Source organism: Trichosurus vulpecula, chromosome 5, assembly GCF_011100635.1.
Source record: "Trichosurus vulpecula isolate mTriVul1 chromosome 5, mTriVul1.pri, whole genome shotgun sequence".
NCBI lineage: Eukaryota > Metazoa > Chordata > Mammalia > Diprotodontia > Phalangeridae > Trichosurus > Trichosurus vulpecula.
This window is the reverse complement of record NC_050577.1, coordinates 64,385,744-64,407,930: the sequence shown is the minus strand read 5'-3', so window position 1 is coordinate 64,407,930 and position 22,187 is coordinate 64,385,744. Positions and strand designations below refer to the sequence as shown.

At 36.2% G+C, this 22,187-nt stretch overlaps 1 protein-coding gene across 2 annotated transcripts in view; it reads left to right on the top strand.

Moving 5' to 3' along the window:
- Nucleotides 1–22,187, top strand: part of ARHGAP21 (Rho GTPase activating protein 21) — a 139,701-nt gene that overhangs the window by 103,733 nt on the left and 13,781 nt on the right. Inside the window, exons 9-16 of one of the 2 annotated variants that reach the window (XM_036758913.1) lie at nt 4,581–4,739; nt 17,207–17,365; nt 17,509–17,608; nt 18,221–18,257; nt 19,010–19,135; nt 20,117–20,401; nt 21,714–21,778; nt 21,883–22,019. In XM_036758913.1, coding sequence (XP_036614808.1) covers nt 4,581–4,739; nt 17,207–17,365; nt 17,509–17,608; nt 18,221–18,257; nt 19,010–19,135; nt 20,117–20,401; nt 21,714–21,778; nt 21,883–22,019 — 1,068 coding nt within the window. The remainder of the gene's footprint in view (nt 1–4,580; nt 4,740–17,206; nt 17,366–17,508; nt 17,609–18,220; nt 18,258–19,009; nt 19,136–20,116; nt 20,402–21,713; nt 21,779–21,882; nt 22,020–22,187) is intronic. The other variant, XM_036758914.1, reaches the window with a different exon arrangement.

Below are 22,187 nucleotides of genomic sequence, written 5' to 3'. Positions count from 1 at the left end.
TGTGAAAGAGTAATGGAAAACTAAGCTGGAGCCGGATGGTGAAGGACTTTAGATGCCAGTAGGGTTTGCATTTCATCCTAAAGGCTCCATTCTATGAGCCACCAAAATTTCTTGGTTGAAAGTGGTGTGGTTACACCTGTGTTGGAGGCATATCATGTCACTAGCTTTGTAGTAGATGGAGGAGAGAGACTGTGAGTGTGAAGAGATATTTGACCATGGAGCCATTTTAGGCCTTGAAAGGTGAGATTGGAGAAATTTTGGACCCCCAATTAGAAGTATTAGGTCTTCTCTTCATATGGAAAAAGTACATTTGATAAATTTATGTATGTAACTTAACATGTTAATAATTTAGAGGAGACATAATGCTAGAATGGATTTTTTTTTCTCATGGAACTCATTCATATATGCAAAATACAGAGACTGGTAAACACAGTTTGGGAAGTGCTCATCTGGTTCATTTTTCTTTTTACTCATGAAGCCATTTGTTTTATTATTTTAAAACTATACGTATAACTTTCAGTTATGTCCTTTTGGAGATCAGTGAGCGCTCATTGAAATAAAGAATAGCTTAGTAATAGCTGAGCCATAAAAAAGGAACAGTTACGTCTTGAGTTTTCTTTCCCAAATACCAAGAACTGCCAGAAGGTGTCAAAGAACCGTTTTTGTTGTTAGGAGAGAGCAAGTGGGCTCTTGGAGATGCTATAAAATCAAGCGTGTTGAGGCTACAAAGGATTCTGCCTTTTATAAGTTGGCATCATTATATTACCACTGCTTTTGAATATGCCATCTTGTATTCTACCATTGTACGTGTTTATGGTGACATTAGTTATCTGTGGCCTGTTCTAGAATGAACTGCACCTAGCTACTCTGCAGAATTATAGTATCATAGAAATGGAAAGTGAGATAGAATTCATACTAGATTTATTTCTTTTGGATTTATCATATTTTCTTAATAATAATGATTATATAAATAATTGAATACTCTCTTTTAAAATGCACTCTGACAAAAGTAAAAGTGAGCTTAGTCTAATTTTGCATGTTTCTTGAATTGTTTTTAGATGACACTGAAGATTAAGGAATCTTAAAGATTCTGAAGTCTTTTGCTTAAAAAGTCCTAACTCCTTTCTTTGTTTCCCCAGTGCTTAGAACAGTGCTTGGCACGTAGATGACATTTTACAAAAATTTGTTGACTGACTGATTAAAACAGACTTCGCTAGACAATTTATCCATCTGAAGTTGTTGCACTTATAGATTAGTAGATAAAAACTTAAATTTTTATCAGTTTTTATTGCATACATCAGTAGTGTGCTTTTTTGATTTGAATTTATATCCTTATCATGTGAAATACATCATAATCTTTTCTTCATTAAAAAAAAATCCTTGGTTTAAATAATTGCAGAGTTTAAAAGTAAATATAGCCTATTAAGGAGAATAAATCTACTGTAGCATTATCAAATTAATATGTTCATAATTCACAAAAATGCTTCAGTTTTTTCACACGAATGAATGAAAAATGTGAGCTCTTAAGTTCTTTTTTTAATCCTTTTATTTTTTGGACTTTAAATATTTCTGTAACCATATACATTATTCTTTTTAACAACTGTACTTGAGCATGTAGTAGGACAGATGATGCCAGTTTTGAATTGGGATAAAAAATAAATGATAGTTTGAGGTACTTTTAGGCCAGACAACTAAGGTTTCTCCATCTTATCCTACTATGTTGTTCTGTGTCATTTACACTAAGGTTTTTATTATTTACTTTTTTTCTTTTTGGAAATTAGTCCATATATATATATGCGAAAACAGAATGAGAGATTGAAATACACTTTGTCCTTAATACTTATTTAATGGCCTCTGCCAAATTTAACAGAACCATTCACATCACAAAACATATTACATTAGCAAAACATTTTGACACAGAGTGATTATATTATTTCAGAAAAATATTTTTCTGCAATGCATTTTATACATTTGAAGAGCTAATTGTATTCTTGGCTGATCATGGTTAATCGAAAAACTATTAATAGGTTTCTTTCCTATATTATAGTTCTTTTTTCTTTGTGAGCTGTGTATTAATATTTCCTGAAAATGCACTTTGTAAAATTTCCTAAATTAAATGGAAATATTCAGTGTTTCCCAAGTATCTATCTTAACTTGTTTAAAAGTGGGTAAATGAGAGAGGAAAAAAGATGATTGATTTTTACCTATTTTGATAAGTATTGTCAAGTTTTACAATTTACCTAGGAAGCCTGGCTTTTTCTATTACTAATCTACCATTAGTTAAAACAAAGTGAATCAGTTTTGGATTATCTTAATACAGATAACCTAATTTTTTATCACCCATGATCACAATTTCATTATAGGTTGGTTTCTATTTGTCAGAGTTCTTTTTACTAACCTTTTCTTTCTTAAGACTCTTTAATTTATATTTTTAGGGGAGAAACCCAGTGTAGATTAGCCCTTGGGAATATTTTAGCATAAAGTTAGGCTAAATGTATGTGGATGGCAAATCTACTGTAAAAATATCATATGATGATTTCCCAAAGCCAAGTCAGTGATTTTAGGTAGTATCTGTCATACTGCTCTTGTCTTAGCTAGTCAGAGTCAAGAGAGTTGACAGTGTTTCTTCCTTGAATAAACTTTAACATAGTTTAACTACTAAATTGCTTACACAGGTTCATTGTCCACATTTGGTGTTATAAGCATGCTAATTTGTGCTCATTTCTCCAAGCTTTGGGCACCTACATAATCATATCAAAAGGCACTTACAGTTATGTTGCGGCAGTTCTATTTTGTACTGTATTCATTTGTAAGTTCTGTAAATGCATGGGGTGATTTCCACGTGACCTGTTTTCCATGTTATTGAACACTGTTATTTTGAACCAGCTTACCATTGAATGTGCAGGCATAGGAAGTAAGTCATCTGACAGCAGTTGCTATCAGCTACCATGGTTGTCTTTGTATCTTTTTGAAGAGCAGTTTACATAATAGCCATTTTCATTTTTTAAAAAGAAAAAACAAGTATATATTGTAAAGAAAAATCATTCTGATTCACTAAATCCTCAGATCTTTCACTTAAGTCCTGACTGCTTGACATGTAAAATAGAAACATCTTGTTTTATGCAATAGAGGTTTCTGAAAAGTTGCATATTTATCAAATGACTTTAAAATCAATTTTAAAAGCAGTTATTCAGAGAACCGATATTACAGTAAAAAAAATACACTCTTATGAAAAAAAATCTCTTCATAAAGTGAATAAGCATGACCTAATTTCTCTTCTTAGTTTTAAATGCACATTTTTATGTCCAAAATCTGATAATAGGCAATTCCATCTGTACCTATACTGATAGTAGCATTAGAGATTTGGATCGGAAATGATTTGTGACAAAAGTCAGCTTGTATTATTTAATATAACTCTTGGGCTCATTTTTAAGCAGGTTCAACTCTTGGCTTTGTCATTTATTAATTTTATTGCGTGACCCTTGGCAAGCCACCTCTCTAAGCCTCAGTTTTATTCATCTATAAAATGGAGCTATGCCCTACCTATTTCATGAGTTGTAGGGAACAAGTAAGATGTATATATGTAAAGTTCTTTGTAAGTTTTAAGGTGCTGCATCAGTGTAATAAGTCTCTTTAATTATTTTTTGGTGTCTCCATCCTTTAGAATATAAGCTTTTTGAGGGCAAGGACTATTTTTGCCTTTCTGTGTATCTCCCAAGCGTGTAGCTTACCACAGTACTTAGCAGTACTGAGAGCTTAATAAATTCCAGTTGATCAGTTTATTTGGTAAAAATGTGAATTTTCTCTATCTTTTTTCTCTTTAAATTATACCCCTAAAAATGACTGACCTTCAGTTTTGAATTTGTCTGTACATTTTTAACCCATATGATTAAATTGCTCTAGTCTTAAAGAATAAATTACAGCATTTGTTTCAAGTTTGTGAAAATCAAATTATTTGCCATTTAATTCTTCTGAGGTTAGTTTCTTTTCCCTCTAATATATGAACTTCATATTTTCTATTAAATGTTATTAGAGACCATTCATTAAGCTGTTACAAAATCACTAATTTATGCAAAAAAAAATTTGAACTCTTACCTAAAACGTATTTGAATTTTTGTAAAATGCAAGCTGTCCTTATGTAGAAGAGATACTAATCTTAAAATTATCTTATAGTGTTAAAAATAATTATATAAAGGGGTTTAGACCTTTAAAACCCTATAACAAGTCCTTGGTAACAACTTCAAAGTCTTCATCTCATGTTAGCGCAACTGAGTCAGCATATGCATCTATCAGTCTACCAAATGTAAATTAGTTTTCCCAGACATTTCAGTGAAGGTATTTCTAACTAGGTGGTGGAATTCTTGACATTAAAATTTTTTAATATTTGTTGACTATCAAATTAGGTCCATTATTTGTTGTAGAAATCTTTTTCTGATCTAATCTTGTGACAAGATAACCAAATATTTATCCAAGTGGGTGTTGACAGTCAGTCTGATGGCCAGTCTGAAGGTAATGCTTCCACCTTCCGTTTTAAAAATTAGAATCTTTTCTCTACTAATTTGTTGCATATTACCTTGTAGATGAGCTGACTAGCCCTAACATTGAGCATGATATTGCACATAGTCCTGCTTGTGCTCTCATTTCTACACCTGGCTCTCAAGTGCCCACTATAGCAACACTTCCTCCCAGCCTCACAACTCTACTCCCTTTAGTTCGACCTCAACTACCATGTGATCATGGTAAGTATAAATAAATTAAAAGTAGATATTAAAAAATTATCCCTTCCCAGCCCCACTTTTCTTTCCATATATGAAGGATCAAATCTTTGATTGCTGAAACAATTAAATCATACATCCAGATGTTGAATTAAAATGCCTTTTCAACTAAAAATGAAAAATCAAATCATTTTGATTATATTTGATTAACATCATTTTGATGATATTGAGAGTAGAAATGAGTTTTGCCAGCATATAAACAGATCAGCACACAAGAAGTGTCACCACTTAGTTTTCATGGAGAGTTAGAAGGAGTCATTACTTCAGGGGTAGTGGAAAATGCATATTGACCCTCTCTGAAGACCTGCAATTCCTAAGTCCAATATTAGGAGTCTAGGCCAACTTCTCATTGTTCACTTTTCACATGTTCTTAATGAAGTAAGCTGATTATGTAATGTTAAAAAAATTATATAAATTTAAAACTCCCCTAATATGTTGTTTCATTTATACCAAGCCTGAGCTCTATGAAGGCAGTGACTGTATTTATACATTGGATTCCACATAGCATTTATCATGTAGGGCCAATATGTATTTGCTGATTGAATGAATATCTGGTCGCCCTTTATGGTATTCAGAGGCTTTGATTTTAACTCAGCTAGCAGAAAGCCAAGTAGGTCAACAGTGTTTCTTTTGCCTATATTTTAGATAAAAATATTTAAAACACACTTGAATTGTGTTACTTTGTTTGGAACATTTGACCCAATTAACATAGAATCACAGATTTAGAGCCAGGGGGACTTAAGAGGTTGAATGTAAACCCCTCATTTTACAGATGCCCAGAAGTGACTTGCCCAGAGTCACCCAGCTTTAAGTGTTTGAGGTGGAATTCAAACCCCAGTGCTCAAAGTTTTGTGGTTTTTTAAATTAATATTTCACTTGTACTAACGATTATATATTCTAGTAGATTTTAATGAATGCTGTGCTTATTATGCTTCCATCTCATACCCTTCCTCCCCAGAGAGCAGGGAAAGGACCCAAAAAATTGTTCAAACTCCTTAGTGAAGAAATAAATTTCATGTTCCTGAAGTCAGACACTGAACAGCTGAACAACAAAAAATTGGGGAACCTTATGCATAACTTTATTGTATTCACAATTTCTGTCTTCTAGAAAGTCACTGTTTTCCCTAATCTGTGTTTAGTGGTTTTGAGATTGGTGAGAAAGTAAATGTATATTAACTTGTCATGGTATAGCATACAAAAATATGAGTTGGGGGGTACGTTGAGGAAAAGGCACACTAATTGTGGAACGGAAAATAAATAGCAAGAATGAGTCAAAGAATAGATTCCTTTACTAGATTATCCTATTGCCAAAAATCCTGATTTACTGAATTGCATGAATTCATCCTTGATTAAAATTATAAATGAAAAGAGTTTCTTCGAACTGTGTTCCTCCCATTCACAGTTATATCTATATCTATATCTATCTATCTATCTATCTATCTGTCTATCTATCTATCTATCTATCTATCTATCTATCTATCTATCTTTGTTCCACTCAGTTCTGTTAGGCATAAGAGACATTGATTGAGTCATAGAATTTCAAAGCTGATAAGAGAGAGTATATAAATTATCCATTTCAACAGCCCTAGTATGTGTTTGTGGAAACAATCTGGGTGATTTACCAAGGTATAGCTGGTAACATAATTGTGTTTTAAAAACCAGGAGCTTGGGACTTCTTTTTTTGGTGGTATAATATTCTGCTACCACCACATTTTGTCTCTTACACATATAGAAGCATCAATTATTTAAAAGAATATTAGACTAGATATTTAGGTAAAATGAATGACCATACTTCCAGGTTCTCAACTTGGTAAATCTAAAATTTCATGTTAACAGTTTTGTCTAAAAAGATTCTACCTATATCTGTATCTAAATTTATAGTATTGTTACACACGCACACACACACACACCCATACATAAGTATCCAGGGAGCTTTTACAAAACTTGAGACATGTTACTAGTCTGTTATCTTCTTCAAAAAGTCCCATGTCCTTCTTCAAAAAGATTGTTGGGACAGGTAAATGGAAGAATGTGAGAAAATGAAGAATGTGGATCAACAGCTGGGGGATAATATGGCAAGGGAGCAGGCAAAGTCACTGGAACCCCAAACTGTAGGATATCCACAGGATGTCCTCTAGGTGTGTGGAATGGGTTAGCTTTTTTTTTTTTGCCACCTGACATTCTAAAACTAATCTATTTAAATGTTGCTTTGTAGATAAATATTAGGGTCTTTATTCAGTGGAAAGTCATTAATTGAATTGACATCACCTCATAGAACACAGTGAATTTTTAATTTAAATTTATTTATTTAACATATTTGGTTTTCAGCATTGATTTTCACAACACTTTGAATTACAAATTTTCTCCCCATTTCTACCCTCCCCCCCACTCCAAGATGGCATATATTCTGGTTGCCCTGTTCCCCAGTCAGCCCTCCCCTCTATCACCCCCTCCCCTCTCATCCCCTTTTCCCTTCCTTTTTTGTAGGGCAAGATAAATTTCTATGCCCCATTGCCTGTGTATCTTATTTTTTAGTTGCATGCAAAAACTTTTTTTTTTGTTTTTGAACATCTTTTTTTAAAACTTTGAGTTCCAAATTCTCTCCCTTCTTCCCTTCCCACCCACCCTCCCTAAGAAGTCGAGCACTTCAACCTAGGCCACGCATGTATCATTATGTATAACCCTTCCACAATACTCATGTTGTGAAAGGCTAACTACATTTTGCTCCTTCCCAACACATCCTGCTTTATTGAATTTTCTCCCTTGACCCTGTCCCCTTTCCAAAGTGTTTGTTTTGAATACCTCCACCCTCATCTGCCCTCCCCTCCATCGTCCCCCACCTTTTATTTATTTTTTTTATCTTCCTCCCTCTTCTTTCCTGTGGGGTAAGATACCCAACTGAGTATGTATGGTATTCCCTCCTCAGGCCAAATCTGATGAGAGCAAGGTTCACTCATTCCCCCCTCACCTGCCCTCTCCCCTCCTCCCACAGAACTGCTTCCTCTTGCCACCTTTATGCGAGATAATCCACCCCATTCTATCTCTCCCTATCTCCCTCTCTCAGTATGTTGCTCTCTAGTGCCTTAATTTCATTTTATTTCTTTTAGATATCTTCCCTTCATCTTCAACTCACCCTGTGTCTGCTCTCTCTCTTTTACATATATATATGTATATATACATATATATATATAAAAACACACACATATATATATACATACATACACATGCATACATATACCCATAGATAGATACATACATACACATTCACTTATATATATACATAAACATATATATATGCATATTCCCTTCAACTACCCTAATACTGAGGTCTCATGAATCATACACATCATCTTTCTATGTAGGAATGTAAACAAAACAGTTCAACTTTAGTAAGTCCCTTGCAATTTCTGTTTCTTGATTACCTTTTCATGCTTCTCTTGATTCTTGTGTTTGAAAGTCAAATTTTCTATTCAGTTCTGGTCTTTTCACTGAGAAAGCTTGAAAGTCCTCTATTTTATTGAAAATCCATATTTTGCCTTGGAACATGATACTCAGTTTTGCTGGGTAGCTGATTCTAGGTTTTAATCCTAGCTCCATTGACCTCCGGAATATCGCATTCCAAGCCCTTCGATCTCTTAATGTAGAAGCTGCCAGATCTTGGGTTATTCTGATTGGGTTTCCACAATACTCAAATTGTTTCTTTCTGGCTGCTTGCAGGATTTTCTCCTTGATCTGGCAGCTCTGGAATTTGGCAACAATATTCCTAGGAGATTTCTTTTTGGGATCTATTTGAGGAGGTGATCGATGGATTCTTTCAATTTCTATTTTGCCCTGTGGCTCTAGAATATCAGGGCAGTTCTCCTTGATAATTTCTTGAAAGATGGTATCTAGGCTCTTTTTTTGATCATGGCTTTCAGGTAGTCCAATAATTTTTAAATTATCTCTCCTGGATCTATTTTCCAGGTCAGTGGTTTTTCCAAGGAGATAGTTCACATTGTCTTCCATTTTTTCATTCCTTTGTTTCTGTTTTATAATATCCTGATTTCTCATAAAGTCAGTAGCTTCCACTTGCTCCAGTCCAATTTTTAAAGTAGTATTTTCTTCAGTGGTCTTTTGGACCTCCTTTTCCATTTGGCTAATTCTGCCTTTCAAGGCATTCTTCTCCTCATTGGCTTTTTGGAGCTCTTTTGCCATTTGAGTTAGTCTGTTTTTTAAGGTGTTGTTTTCTTCAGTGTATTTTTCAGTATTTTTTTGGGTCTCCTTTAGCAAGTCATTGACTTGTTTTTCATGGTTTTCTCGCATCCTTCTCATTTCTCTTCCCAATTTTTCCTCTACTTCTCTAACTTGTTTTTCCAACTCCTTTTTGAGCTCTTCCATGGCCTGGGACCAGTTCCTGCTTTTCTTGGAGGTTTCTGTTGTAGGCTCTTTGACTTTAGTAATTTCTTCTGTCTGTATGTTTTGGTCTTCTTTGTGAGCAAAGAAAGAATGCAAAGTCTGAGACTGAATCTGGGTGCGTTTTCGCTGCCTGGCCATATTCCCAGCCAACTAACTTGACTCTTGAGATTTTCAGTGGGGTATGACTGCTTGTAGACTACAGAGTTCTATGTTTCACGTTTGGGGGGGAGGTGCCAGCTCTGCCACACCAGCACTGCTCCTTCCCCAAGAACCCCCAACCCGAATTGGGCTTAGATCTTCGGCAGGCTGTGCACCCCTGCTCTGATCCGCCACTTAATTCCTCCCACCAGGTGGGCCTGGAGCTGGAAGCAGCAACAGCCTTGGCTGCCCCACCTCCGCTGCCCCCGGGGCTGGAAGCCGAACCGCGAACTCCTTCCACTCCCGCAGCTTTTCCCACTAACCTTCTCCGCAGTCTTTGGTGTTTGTGGGTTTAGAAGTCTCGTAACTGCCGCAGCTCACTGAATCAGGGCGCTAAGGCCCCCTTCACCCGGCTTCTGGTCTGGATGGTCCACACCGCTCAGGCTGGGCTCTGCTCCACTCCGTTCCCAGCTCCCAGCTCCGAGCTCCATGTGGGATAGACCTCACCCAGAGACCACCCAGGCTGTCCTGGGCTGGGGCCCTGCTTCCCTCTGCTGTTTTGTGGGTTCTGCTGTTCTAGAATTGGTTCAGAGCCATTTTTTATAAGTTTTTGGAGGGTCTCCGTACGGAGCTCAGACTATTCCCTGCTTACCAGCCGCCATCTTGGCTCCGCCCCCGAACACAGTGAATTTGAAAATCATTCAACATATGTTTAACTGAGGGAGCACCTACTATATGCCAGCTACTGTGAGAGAAACAAGAATTATGACATGCAGCCTCTCATCAGTTTGATTTCAAGTTGGGAAGTTAAGCTATAAAATAATAGAGAACAATTCTGTCTAATCCATGATACTTCACTTTCTTGATTCTCCTACTTCACTGAACAAACCCTTGCTTCCTTTACTGACATCTTCATTCTCCTGCTCCCTAATTATAAATAGTCCTCCTGTACTAAATATCTATTCCTTATGGTTGTCAGGGAATATTGAAGTTGGAGAGACCTCTGGAGAGATTATCTAGTCCCATGTCCTCATTTCACATACAAGAAAACTGTATTCCACAGAGGTGAAATAGTATATCCCAATCACATATGTCTGGGAGTGAAAGCTAAGTGATCTGGTTTTAGTTTACCTGGGATTCTTGGCCAATTATGATTAGAATTAGGTGGACTTTTGAGATCTCTTCAATTTGACATTCAGATTTTCTGTAAAGAAAGAAGTTGAAGAGAATACGCTCTTAAGAGACCCCTGCCTTCTATCGTTTCACCACTAAAATTATTAGCAAAATGCCTTCAAATATTTAGATGCTGCAAAGGCTGTTTTTGAAAAGAGTAACTAATAGTATGATTTTGAAAATCTCTTTGTCCTGTAGTAAATTTTACTAACAGGAGGGAGCTTTTATAAGAGCTATAGAACAGAGATGTCAAACTTGGCCTTGCAAAACTCCCAAGTGAGACCTGAACAAAATAAAAGTCAGTACAACACAGATAACGTTCATTTTTGGTTGTCTAAGTCAAGATACGCCCCATGGGTTTTCTGTTGGAGTTTGATACCACAGCTATAGAAAATCCAAATCATCCCAACTCTCCCCCCTTCTAAATACCAAGTTGGTATTCATTCATTGTCTCAGCAAACACTTATTAGGTATTCAGAATTATTGTTAACTGTCTTCATTTTAAGACACTTTCTAGGTATGTGACTCTGGGCAAGTCACTCGTCCCATGTTTGCCTCAGTTTCATCATGTACCAAATGAAAATAATAGCACCTACCTCTCAGGTTGTTGTGAGGACCAAATGAAATAATTATAAAGCACTTAGCATAGTGCTAGGTCCAAAGAAGAGAAGACTTGGGGAGAGAGCAATAATCATCTCTTAAGTGTTTGTTTGAAAGGTTATTTTACGTCTGAGAGGGATTATTATTACAATTATTTTTTAACATTTCATATTGCTAACATATTTTAGGTCAAATTTATCATTTAGGTGTACTTTCGTGAACTTTATATAGACTTTGTTGGAGCTTCTCATAATCTCTATATCAGGCCCCATTTATAGAATTTAACATAATTTTGTTATTTGGAGTAAATATAGAAGTTTATGCTTGTTGCAGCTTTGTTTTATGTCATGTCTGTCATATCAATGGTTTGGTTGTTTTTTTTTTCAATGAGTTCATAAGTCAGAAATACAACCTACATTGTTGGAAAATACAGTACCAACGTTTGGGTTGCTGGGGGCAACTTGACATAAAACAAACCTGTGAGCTAGTTTCTATTTATCCTTTGATCTTTGTCTAGTAGAATAAATGTGCAAATTCTTACCTATGTTATAGGTAAGAGATCTCATTTGCACTTATGGTTTCTTTCCGTTGTCTCTACCTCATAGCAAATTAGAAAGGAAAAAAAAAAGCATAGATAATAAGCTTGTTCTACTTTTTGACTTGAACGGTTATTTTACTGCTTTATGCTTTCCTCTTCCCTCCAGTGGTTTTTGCTGATAATGGCATTGAAAGTATTTGACAACTAACTGAAAGACAAATGTAGTGTTCATATTTTAAAAGGGAATTTTACCCCTTCCAAAAAATCCAGACTACTGAAGGGAAAGTCATTTTTAAGTTAATGGAAATTCTTCATTATAAGATATTTACAAAATTGGGTAGAGTTTAGAGACCTTGACAAATGAGAAAACTCAAAACTTTACTTAAAATTTAGTCTCAAGAATCATACCTACTGTTTGTAGGTGATTGCACTTTGAAGTTTGCAAAACACTTTCAATACATTGTCTCCTCTGAGGCTCACAAAAGCCTTGTTGAAAAAGGTCCTACAGATCAAATGGAAATACTTCTCCATTTTCCAGATGAGAAAACTCATGCTTTCTGATGTTAGGAACAGCACTCCATCCGGAATGTGCTGTTCTATCTTTCATTTAGAAGGTATTATATAGAAGCAAAATAAGATGAATAAAATAGGAATGAAAGAAAATTGCACATAATGATAGCTACCATTGATGTAGCACTTCAAAGTTTGCAAAGCATCTTACAAATATTATTTAATGAGTTAAGAAGGGCTATTAAAAAAGAAAAACTACAGTATATTTAGGCATTAGTCAAATCCTAAATAAGTTTTGCCACTATGTTTTGAGAGAGCTATGGGGAAGTTTAAAGTCAGTGAAGAGAAGCAGAGATGAACTTTCTTTACTGCTTCAAAAGATGTGTGGTTTCTTCATTTTGGGCACTTCCTCCACAGAAGCAGGTTGCAGCTTGTCCTCAAGGCCTTAGTGGATGATTAGGCAATGGAAATGTAGTGGAAAGAAACCCTGGGTTCAGATTTATAAAAAGGCCTCTGTCTGTGAATGTCCTAGCACTCCTGCTTTCCTGCCTGGGTGTCTGTAGGCAAAGCACTAACCTGCAACTATAAAGTGGGGGTGGGGTAAAGATATTGCAGTATGAGCCCACCCTGGTTGCAGTGGGGCCCATATTGGATCATACACATATCCCCAAAGTCTCCATTTTAAGCTTTAAGATCGATCTCTATTAAAATTTAAAACTGTATGGAGACTCCCGGGACTCCCTCTATATATAGGGTGTTTTGTAAGCTGTACAGCACTATACCAGCAATCCAAGAAGTCTTTTGGGACCCCCTGTATAAATGAGCTAAAGTGGTGTTTGATAAATCATTCTGGCCAAAAACATTCATGGGCTGGTAGCCAGTCGTCTGGCCTCTCTGAACTTAGTCTGATCATGGGGGAATTATCTGTCACATCTTCATTCAAAACCTTTAGAGGGGGGAGACCTGTAGTGCCTGAAGGAGATAAAAAAGATTACTGGGCTTGGCGTCACAAGAAAAGCAGTCAAGTCTCAGACCTGCTCTTGCTGCTTGGTAGTTATATGACCCTTGAAAAGTCTCAATTCAGTTCTAACTGCTTCACAAGGTCTCCCTCCTAGCGCCTTCTCCTTGCTCAGTTTGGTCCTTTCCTAAGAGCCTCACTTGTTCCAGTAATCTTTGGGCAAGCTCTATGCCAGGGGCCAAAAATAGAGGTGTTCTTGCCCAGGTGGTCCTTGTTTCCTGTTACATGGGTCAGGATCAGGTTCCATTTTGGTGGTATTGGGCTTTGTGCAGTTCTTCATAGTCTTATGATGATTTCATGAAGAAAGAACAGTGTCAGGTTCACTAGGGAAATCTAAATATGAGCCTCTCTCACGTCGAGAGCCAGGCACAGACCTGAGAAAGGGTCTCGCCTAAAGCCCTCATTTGACAGGTGACCTCACTGAGGTCCAGAGTTGTCATTGCTTACCTAGTGCCACATAGAGAAAGAAGAAAAGGGATGTGCCCATCCTGCCTGCGTCAATGAAAACGAAGCTATGTTCCTCAGGAGTAACCTGGAATTGTATTGGCATCATTCCATGATTTCTGAGGTTGAGGAAAAATGATTATATCCAGCTGAAGCTAGCCAGCTGTTTAGCTAGTTAGAATCTGTTTAGACTCTCATTACCCTTTAACATTGGCTCACAAACCCCATCCGTGCACCCTCATCCCATTGAGTATGTGGAGTTGTGTGACTAATTGCCGTAGTAGGGTTGAGGAATAGAAGGGGCCTCCAAGGCAGAGCAGTAGTTTGCTAGCTCTTTGGTGTTCTGTATGGGAGGTCTTGAATACTGTAGACTAAATTTGGTGCTCTCAGAACATTTCCGAGGATACTGACTTTCTGATGACATCAACAATCATGCTATTCCACGTAGTAGAACAAAAATAGAACCTTTCACATCCCACGAGATGCTGTGTGCTGTAATGGGTAGAGAGACAAGGAAGACTTGTATTGAAATACCACCTCTGAAGCTTAACCTCAAGAGTTCTCAAGGCCAGAAGCGTCACCCTCATAGGCTCCCAAAACTCTGGAGGATGGTGGGAACCATATTAAAGTGTAATTGGGGAATGTTTAACAGCTCAGGTAAAAGTACAGCACTACACAGGTACCCACTGTTGGTTTGTGGTTTTCTAAGGGTCTGTTTTTGTAGAGTTTGACGCCCTAGAACTCTCTCCTTTCCCATCCTCCACACATTGCCGTGTTTTGATTTTTAATGCATATACTATCTACTGTCCAGGCACGTGGCTTCTTGGTCAAGGATACAAAACAGTGACTCTTCAAAACACACAAGGAGTTTTCAAGCATTCTTTAACATTGGGAGGCCACACAGCCTTCAAATGTTAGACAAATTGTTATGTAGGAGGTGTGTCTGATTTATTCTCAGCTTCTTCTAATGGCCGGAAGCCACAAAAAGGCAGATTTCAGCCTAATATAATTCCTGGGGCTAATTTTCCAAGTAGTTGATTAGCTCAAAGGTGTCAAACACCAGCAGAGAGTGGCCTGAACCTGATTAAGATGCAGTTGGGAAATATTTAACCAAATGGATAACCTTATTTCTGTTTGGGTTTGACACCACTGGATGAGATCACTCTTCGAGGCCTTTACAACTCTGTCAAGTAGAAATAATCAGTGTTCTTATTTCACTTAATGTGGCTTATAAGCCCACACTGAGGAATTTCTTAACCTTTGATTTACAGTGATGTTCCTGGACACTCACATTACTTTCTTTGTCTCTCCTCAGTTTTGTTGCTGGCTCCAGTTTCCCCTATACTCCTTCTGTGCCACTAGCAACACCACGTGACCAGGGGAGTCTTTAGGCCTCATTTACTTCATCTATAGCATGATCTCTAAGATCCCTTCTTACTGTAACAGAATTCGATTATACAAATAGAATTCCCAATTAAATTTTCATACTAGCAACTTTTTTCATTGTTGGCTTTTTTAAAATTTGGGTTTTGAAAAAAAAACTTTTTCAGGTATTCAAAGAATTTTTATGTCATTTCTGATAAAAACAGCATTACATACAGGAAATCTCTAAAACTGGAAGTTCTTGGCTCTGTCTTGAATTCATTATTAGAGAGGAATGTCTGTAAATAGCTACAAAAATTTATTGTAGAAATCTGAAGTATAAAGTGGAATCTCAGTATTTTAAAGTAAGAAAAAAATGCAAAAAGTGCATTTCAACAAATACAGCAAAATTGTTTCCAATTAGTAGTTCTTAGTGATGTTTCTGCACATATATATGTGTTTGTACGTGGTTGGAAATATGTAGTTTTTTTCTGTTGTATGAAAGCATAGATGAAATTTCTCTGAAGCAGAATTCTATTGTCTTTTTAGAATTTGTATTGAATAATTTCTTATTTGAATATGATATACCATAGAGGATGTCCCATGCATACATACATATACATATTAAATTTTGCAAATATTGGGAACCAATTGATTACAAGTACTGTGATTTTAGAGTTGGGTGAAGTTTAAGAGGGTTTTAAGATTAATTCCTAATTTGGTGTTTATTTTGTCTTTGCTGTCCAGTTAGGTTAACAATTCATTATTTAATTTCTATTACCAACTGTTTCAACACATAACCACTTGATTCATTTCTAATTTTAAATTTAAAAAGACATCATATTTGTTGAAGCTGTAATATTAAATCCTGCTTCATTGAGAAAAACACCACCACCACTAACTAGAACACTTTACCTTAAGAATGCTTTTATTGTTAGACTTCATGAATTCTCTCATGTGTCACTGTTCCTTTGCTTTTGGAAAAGGGAGTATTACATTCTTACTGGCAAGGCTTTATATATTTTGAATTTCTAGCTCAAAAATATTTTCTGTCATTTCCATAACTACTAAAGCAAAGGAAATAACTTTGGATGAAATAACTAATTCATCATTAGAAGATTTGGATCACAAAATATTAAATAAAAAAGAATGTTTTTTAAAAAATTACTATATCATTCAATTTGTCAAGCTTTGCTGATTGTCTCCTAACATTTTAATATCTTAAAGCAATTCATGATCGGGGTGGGGGGGTGGCATGTATGTTTTTAGAAACATAATAAATGCACGGTCACATCTTCATATGAATTTTTAGTCTATTTAAAAAGATAGTTATCTTGCCTTTTACATGATTAATAGGTTTTTGTAATCTCTTTATTGAATCAAAGAATGATGTATCCATTATAGTAATATATTAATATTTCCCCAGACTGAAGACTTTCTAGTATTTGGACTTTTCATTTTTTCACTGATGAGGAAAAGTGTTTATTTGCCTGTTTGTTTTGCTTGTGTGTATACATATATATGTATGTACACATGCATATCTATATATATCTATATCTATATATATATGTATGTACACATACACCCATAAACATATACATCCATCTTCACTGTCTCTAAAAACATAAGTGCCCCTCAAAATCATGAATTGCTTCAGGATAGTAGAATGTTAAGAGACAATCAGTGAGACCTGACCAATTAAACTGTGTGTTCTGGTACTTTTCCGAAGGAGAATTCAGCGTTAATCAGGTTTTCCATGCTTGGCCTCTTTGAATAAGGTAAAGCATGTTCGTAGTGCCTCTGAGATTGTGGGAGGGGGCGTTGTTCTGAATTTAACCCATCTGACTTTGTAAAGTTTGGAGAGCGGTCAGTTAACGAAAGAACTAGTGAGTTGAGTATGTGGAAATACTAATTTCACAATAATTTTATTATTTTTTCTCACTCTTTTACGATTCTTTCTTGACTAACGTCATTTTATTTTTTTAAGTGTCACGTTATTATTGATCCAGGCAGTTTAATGTCCTGAATCACTGTGTCTTACAACGGTGATAATCAGTTTTAAATATCATTGATTCCTCTCTTGACTAAAATATTATTGGGGAATAAGATCAAGTCTGCCCCACTCCCAAGCTGATTTATGACTGATTAATCCGGTTTTAAAATTTATACCCAGAAACTCTACCTAAATATTCTTTAGTTTATGATCTGTTAATAATATCACTTAACAGGTTAATATTTTGTATTACTTTATAGATGAGCCAACCAGCCCAAGCGTCGATCATGATATTGCAGACATTCCTGCTTCTGCCGTCATTTCAGCATCCGCCTCTCACGTACCCACTATAGCAACTATTCCTCCCAGTCTTACAACTTCAGCCCCTTTAATTCGACGTCAGCTATCACACGATCATGGTAAGTGTAAATTAATAAACGCCTAAACCCAATTCTAACCTCGATTTTTGATCTAGGAGGTCATGACATTTTATAATTTCATCCTCATTGCAACAACTGAAAACCCCAACTGTATACATCTAAGTGTTCAATTTTACGTGCAGGATCTGTTGGGCCCATCCTAGATGGCCAGCGCAACTCCAAAACTGAGAGGTCAAAATCATATGATGAAGGCCTGGATGATTACAGAGAAGAGGCCAATGGGTGAGTACTGGACATTTGCTGTGAGACACTCACACGTACCTCTCTGTGTAGAAAGACTTTGAGGTGTTCCATTTTAAATTTTCTCATATATAACATTGAAAAGTCTAAAAAAATGAAGTCACCCTTAATAAGTATGTACTTTTTATCAGATGATGTGCAAAATGAATAAACTAACTTCAGCATGGTCCCTTAAGTACACCTAAAAGTTGTCCTTTTCCTTTTGGACTGTCAGGGAGGATGAGATAGTTGCTTATGAGGCAACATTTAAAGTAATAGGAAGATGCCATGCCATTCATTCTCATTCGCCCTGGAGCATACCACTTTAAATGGCAGTAAGGCACAAAGAATCCTGGTTGCCACCACCAGATGATCATAATTCATCTCTTAGGGATCCTTAATGTATCGCTTCATTTAGGAAAAAGAATTGTATAAAATTGAGAGATTTAATTATGTTTTCACTCACCTTTGAAAAAATCCTTTTAGAATACTGTTAAGTCAACTTTCTGTTGAATGTTAGCTCTCCCATATGAAGCATTTGAAACAGCTTGCTGTTTTTGAACTACCTTTTAGTATGTGTTATAGATAATCAGATATAATTTATCTCCCCAACAGGTCTTTTAAGCATGTATCTAGCTTGAAGGGAATCAAGGTAGGTGTTTACTTTATTATTCAGGTATATTATAGATGATTCTGTTTATTTTTCGTTATTATAGCTCTCATTTTGATTGTGGACTTGAATGCGAGCAATTGACCTATACTAATACTTAAATATTTTGAGGTTTTCTTCAGTGAGCTCTCATTATTGCAAAACAGTAAATGTAAGCTCAACTCTTCAACCAGTTTTTATATAATACAAATATTTTCAAGTGTGTTACCTCAAACATTCTTCCAAATATTCCGAAATTTTTTAAGCCAATGTGAAAAAAAAAAACTTAGCTGTAAAATATTCATGACAAATGTAATTCATCATTTCTGCTGCTATTATACTATCAAAAGCCTTAGTAACCAAATGTATATGATTTAATTAAGATATTTTCTGAGGACTTCCATACAAAAATAAATTCCACTTTGACTCTCAATCCTCTAGTCAAGTCTCTAAGACTGTAAATGGCAGAGAATACGCTGACCTACATAGGTAGAGGGAGTTTCAGTTAGTGAGAATTTGTGAGGGAAGATATGCACAGCTACCAACTGATTAGGAGTTGCAAAAGAGATTGTAAAGAAGGTATTCATTAGGTTCTAACCAAGTTAGTTGAAATCACTTACAAGGAATTGGAAAGTTGAGTACTGAAGGTCACAGGCCTAAATTCCTTCTTCCTATCCCTAGAGTTCTCCTTCATACAAATTATTTTAAAGGGGAAAATAGAAGACGTCTTATTATGTTTTTGTGCTTTTCTGTAGGTCTTAGACAGCCAAAAATCTTCTGAAGACTCTGGGTCCAGAAAAGATTCCTCTTCAGAGGTATTTAGTGATGCTGCCAAGGAAGGATGGCTCCATTTTCGACAACTTGTCACTGATAAGGGGAAGGTATTAAATTTTAAAGCTATTCTTAAATGTCCAAACTAGTTAAACACATGGCAAATTAACCTTTAAGTAAAATCTGTAGTTACCCAGGGCAAAAACATCTGCAAGAATTCAGTCATTCATTTGCCTACTTTTTCCAAATCCAGACAATTTGACTATTTGGAAACATTCTGACTGCTTTTGAATTGTGTGCTTTTGTCCAGATACTAGAGCAACATAGATGCAAAGTTCCCAGAAAGGAAAGAATGTTCTTTGCTCTGATTGGTATATGGTATATTGGTACATTAATCCACATAGCAGACATTTTTAAAATATCCATTTTTTCATTATACACATTACAAGGCTATTAATCCTTTTCCAGTTTAAATCTGTTATACTTTCACTTCTTTATAAATTAAGTGTATTTAAATTTTACCTAGATATTATAACCTTTAAGGAGAATCTCCCTGTAAAAACATTGCAAAGTGTCCATTGGCCAACTTAATCATGAGTAAAGTTCCTTTCAGTGATAAAGATCTTTAAAGGCCATCATAATAAATTTGTTGTCTGTTTGGATAGTATCATTTGCTATGAAATTATTGAATACTTTTTTCAATTCTGTTCATTTTTTGTTCATAATGTATTTTGGATCCTCTTGGCTGAGCTAGTTCCATCTTATGCTTCAAGGTTTCTCAGTCCTTACTTCCTCCTAAAAAAACCCTCTTCTGACCCTACCTCATTCTGACTGTCTGTAGTTACAGTATACTTACATTGTATAATTTTTTTCATTTATACTTCCCCATCTAGATTGTTGGTTCCTCAAAAGTAGGGATATGCAGCACTTTAGGGATGTGTTCTCATCATATAACTTATAACACTATATAAAAGTAAGCTATTATTATCCGAAAGGGGAATACTTTTTGAGTTGGTTTCTATAACTTTTTATGAGCAGCTTTGCACAAACACTCCAGTCAGTGTCCTCTATGTGCTGGTTATGTTTTCCAGCGAGTTGGTGGGAGCATTCGGCCATGGAAACAGATGTATGTCGTCCTTCGGGGCCATTCGCTTTACTTGCACAAAGATAAAAGAGAACAGACAACACCATCAGAGGAAGAACAACCTATCAGTGTGAATGCTTGCTTGATAGATATTTCCTACAGTGAAACCAAGAGGAAAAATGTATTCAGGCTCACCACCTCAGATTGTGAATACTTGTTTCAAGCTGAAGACAGAGATGACATGTTAGCCTGGATCAAGACCATCCAGGAAAGCAGCAACCTCAGTGAAGAGGTGTGTTTTTCTGACAGGGTACCAAGATTTCAGACTGGAGAGCCTTTATTTTATATGCCATTTGCTATAAAGCTCTTGATGGTGAGGAGAAAGCAACTGTATTCCTATTGTAATTTTACTTACCAGAAATTCACCATTATGGAACAGGGAAAGTAGGGGGTGGATTTTCTGTGCTTTCCTAGACAGCTCCATTGGATTGTTCATCAGATGGTGACTTTGTCCCTATACCTTAGCTTCTCTGTTTCTTGTTTTCTCTCTAATGGGAAGATTATTATTTCACAGGATTTTTGTGAGGAAAAAGGAGAAATTATAAAATCTCAGAGTTGAGAAGGACCTCAGAGATATTTTCATCTAGTTCATATCTGAGGATAGAAATTCCCGTCATAACATTCCTGACAACATTTCCAGTGACAGGGAACTCATTTCCTTTCCAGGTAGCACATTTGTTTTTTGCATACCTCTCATATTAGGGAGGCTTCTCCCTCTGTAAAACATACCTATTGGTCTTCGTTGTACACCTCTCACTCACACTCCCTTTTCACATGATAACTCTTCGGTTAGTTTAAGACACACACTCAGGATAATGTACAGAAAGCACAGAAAATACACCATTATGTTATTGTAGTTATGACCATTAATAGAATTCTGCCATCAGACTGAGGCTACTTGGAAAACTCACACCAAGCTAATTCTATGCTTTTTCACATTTTGATCAGCTGAGGTAAGACGTTCACAGCTGATGTTTGAATACCACCAGCGAGGGAAACTTACTGTTTGAGGGAGACCTGTCTGATGCCTTGATTGGCCTGTTCTCACTTTAGCGACTGTTGCAGAATGCAGGGAGTGGGGGTGAGAGCTTGTCTAGGGTTCCTTTCTCCTACTCAAATTCAGAGAAGCTCCTGTTCTTCGCCCAGTGTCAGGAGGGAAATAAGTCCCAGAATCTGATACATCCAAATCTTCTTATGCTACTTTCTACTCTCTACTATGTTTTCAAAAAAGTGTCCTGCCAAGGTGTGAATAGGGTTTCTGTGAGATAATGTGTATGCTAGTGATGCTTATATGGCAAATTCTCCATATGAAAATAGGATTAACTTTCTCCATTTGAGCCCAGAATTTCCCCAGCTTCCTTTTGTGTCAGAGTTCTTCTAAAATCTCAGGCTTCTCTGACCAGCATTTTGTAGGTTCTGTCAATTTATTTCAAGCCCCAAAGGGTTCCAGAGAGAAAATGTAAAGCCTCACTTCTTGTATGTTTTGAAAATTGGACCCTTCCATAAAGTCGATATTTCAATCCTGGCTTCCACTTGTTTTATAGGATACTGGAGCGACTAGCAGAGACCTAATTAGCCGGAGGATAAAGGAATATAATAGTCTGTTGAGGTAAGATGTTTGTTTGGTTTTTGTTTTGTTTTTTAATTGATTTTGAGGGGAAAGGGTGTGGAGAGAAAGCCAGTAACTGTTAACTGTTTATTTTCTTCCTTCAGCAAAGCAGAACAATTGCCCAAAACACCTCGCCAGAGTCTCAGTATCAGGCAGACTTTGCTTGGTGCTAAATCAGAACCAAAATTTCAGAGTCCACACTCTCCCAAAGAAGAGTCAGAAAGAAAACTCTTCAGTAAAGGTACATGTTTTTATTGGGTAAATTTAACACATTCAGTGATTAAGACTACTTAGAAATATTAAGTTCTAAAAGTGTTTTAACTTTAAAAATTCTTTCCTAAATGTTGTTCTTACTAAGCCTCAGTGGTTGGATTTACCTAGCTTTTAAGGGCCATAGGCCTGTTTGTCC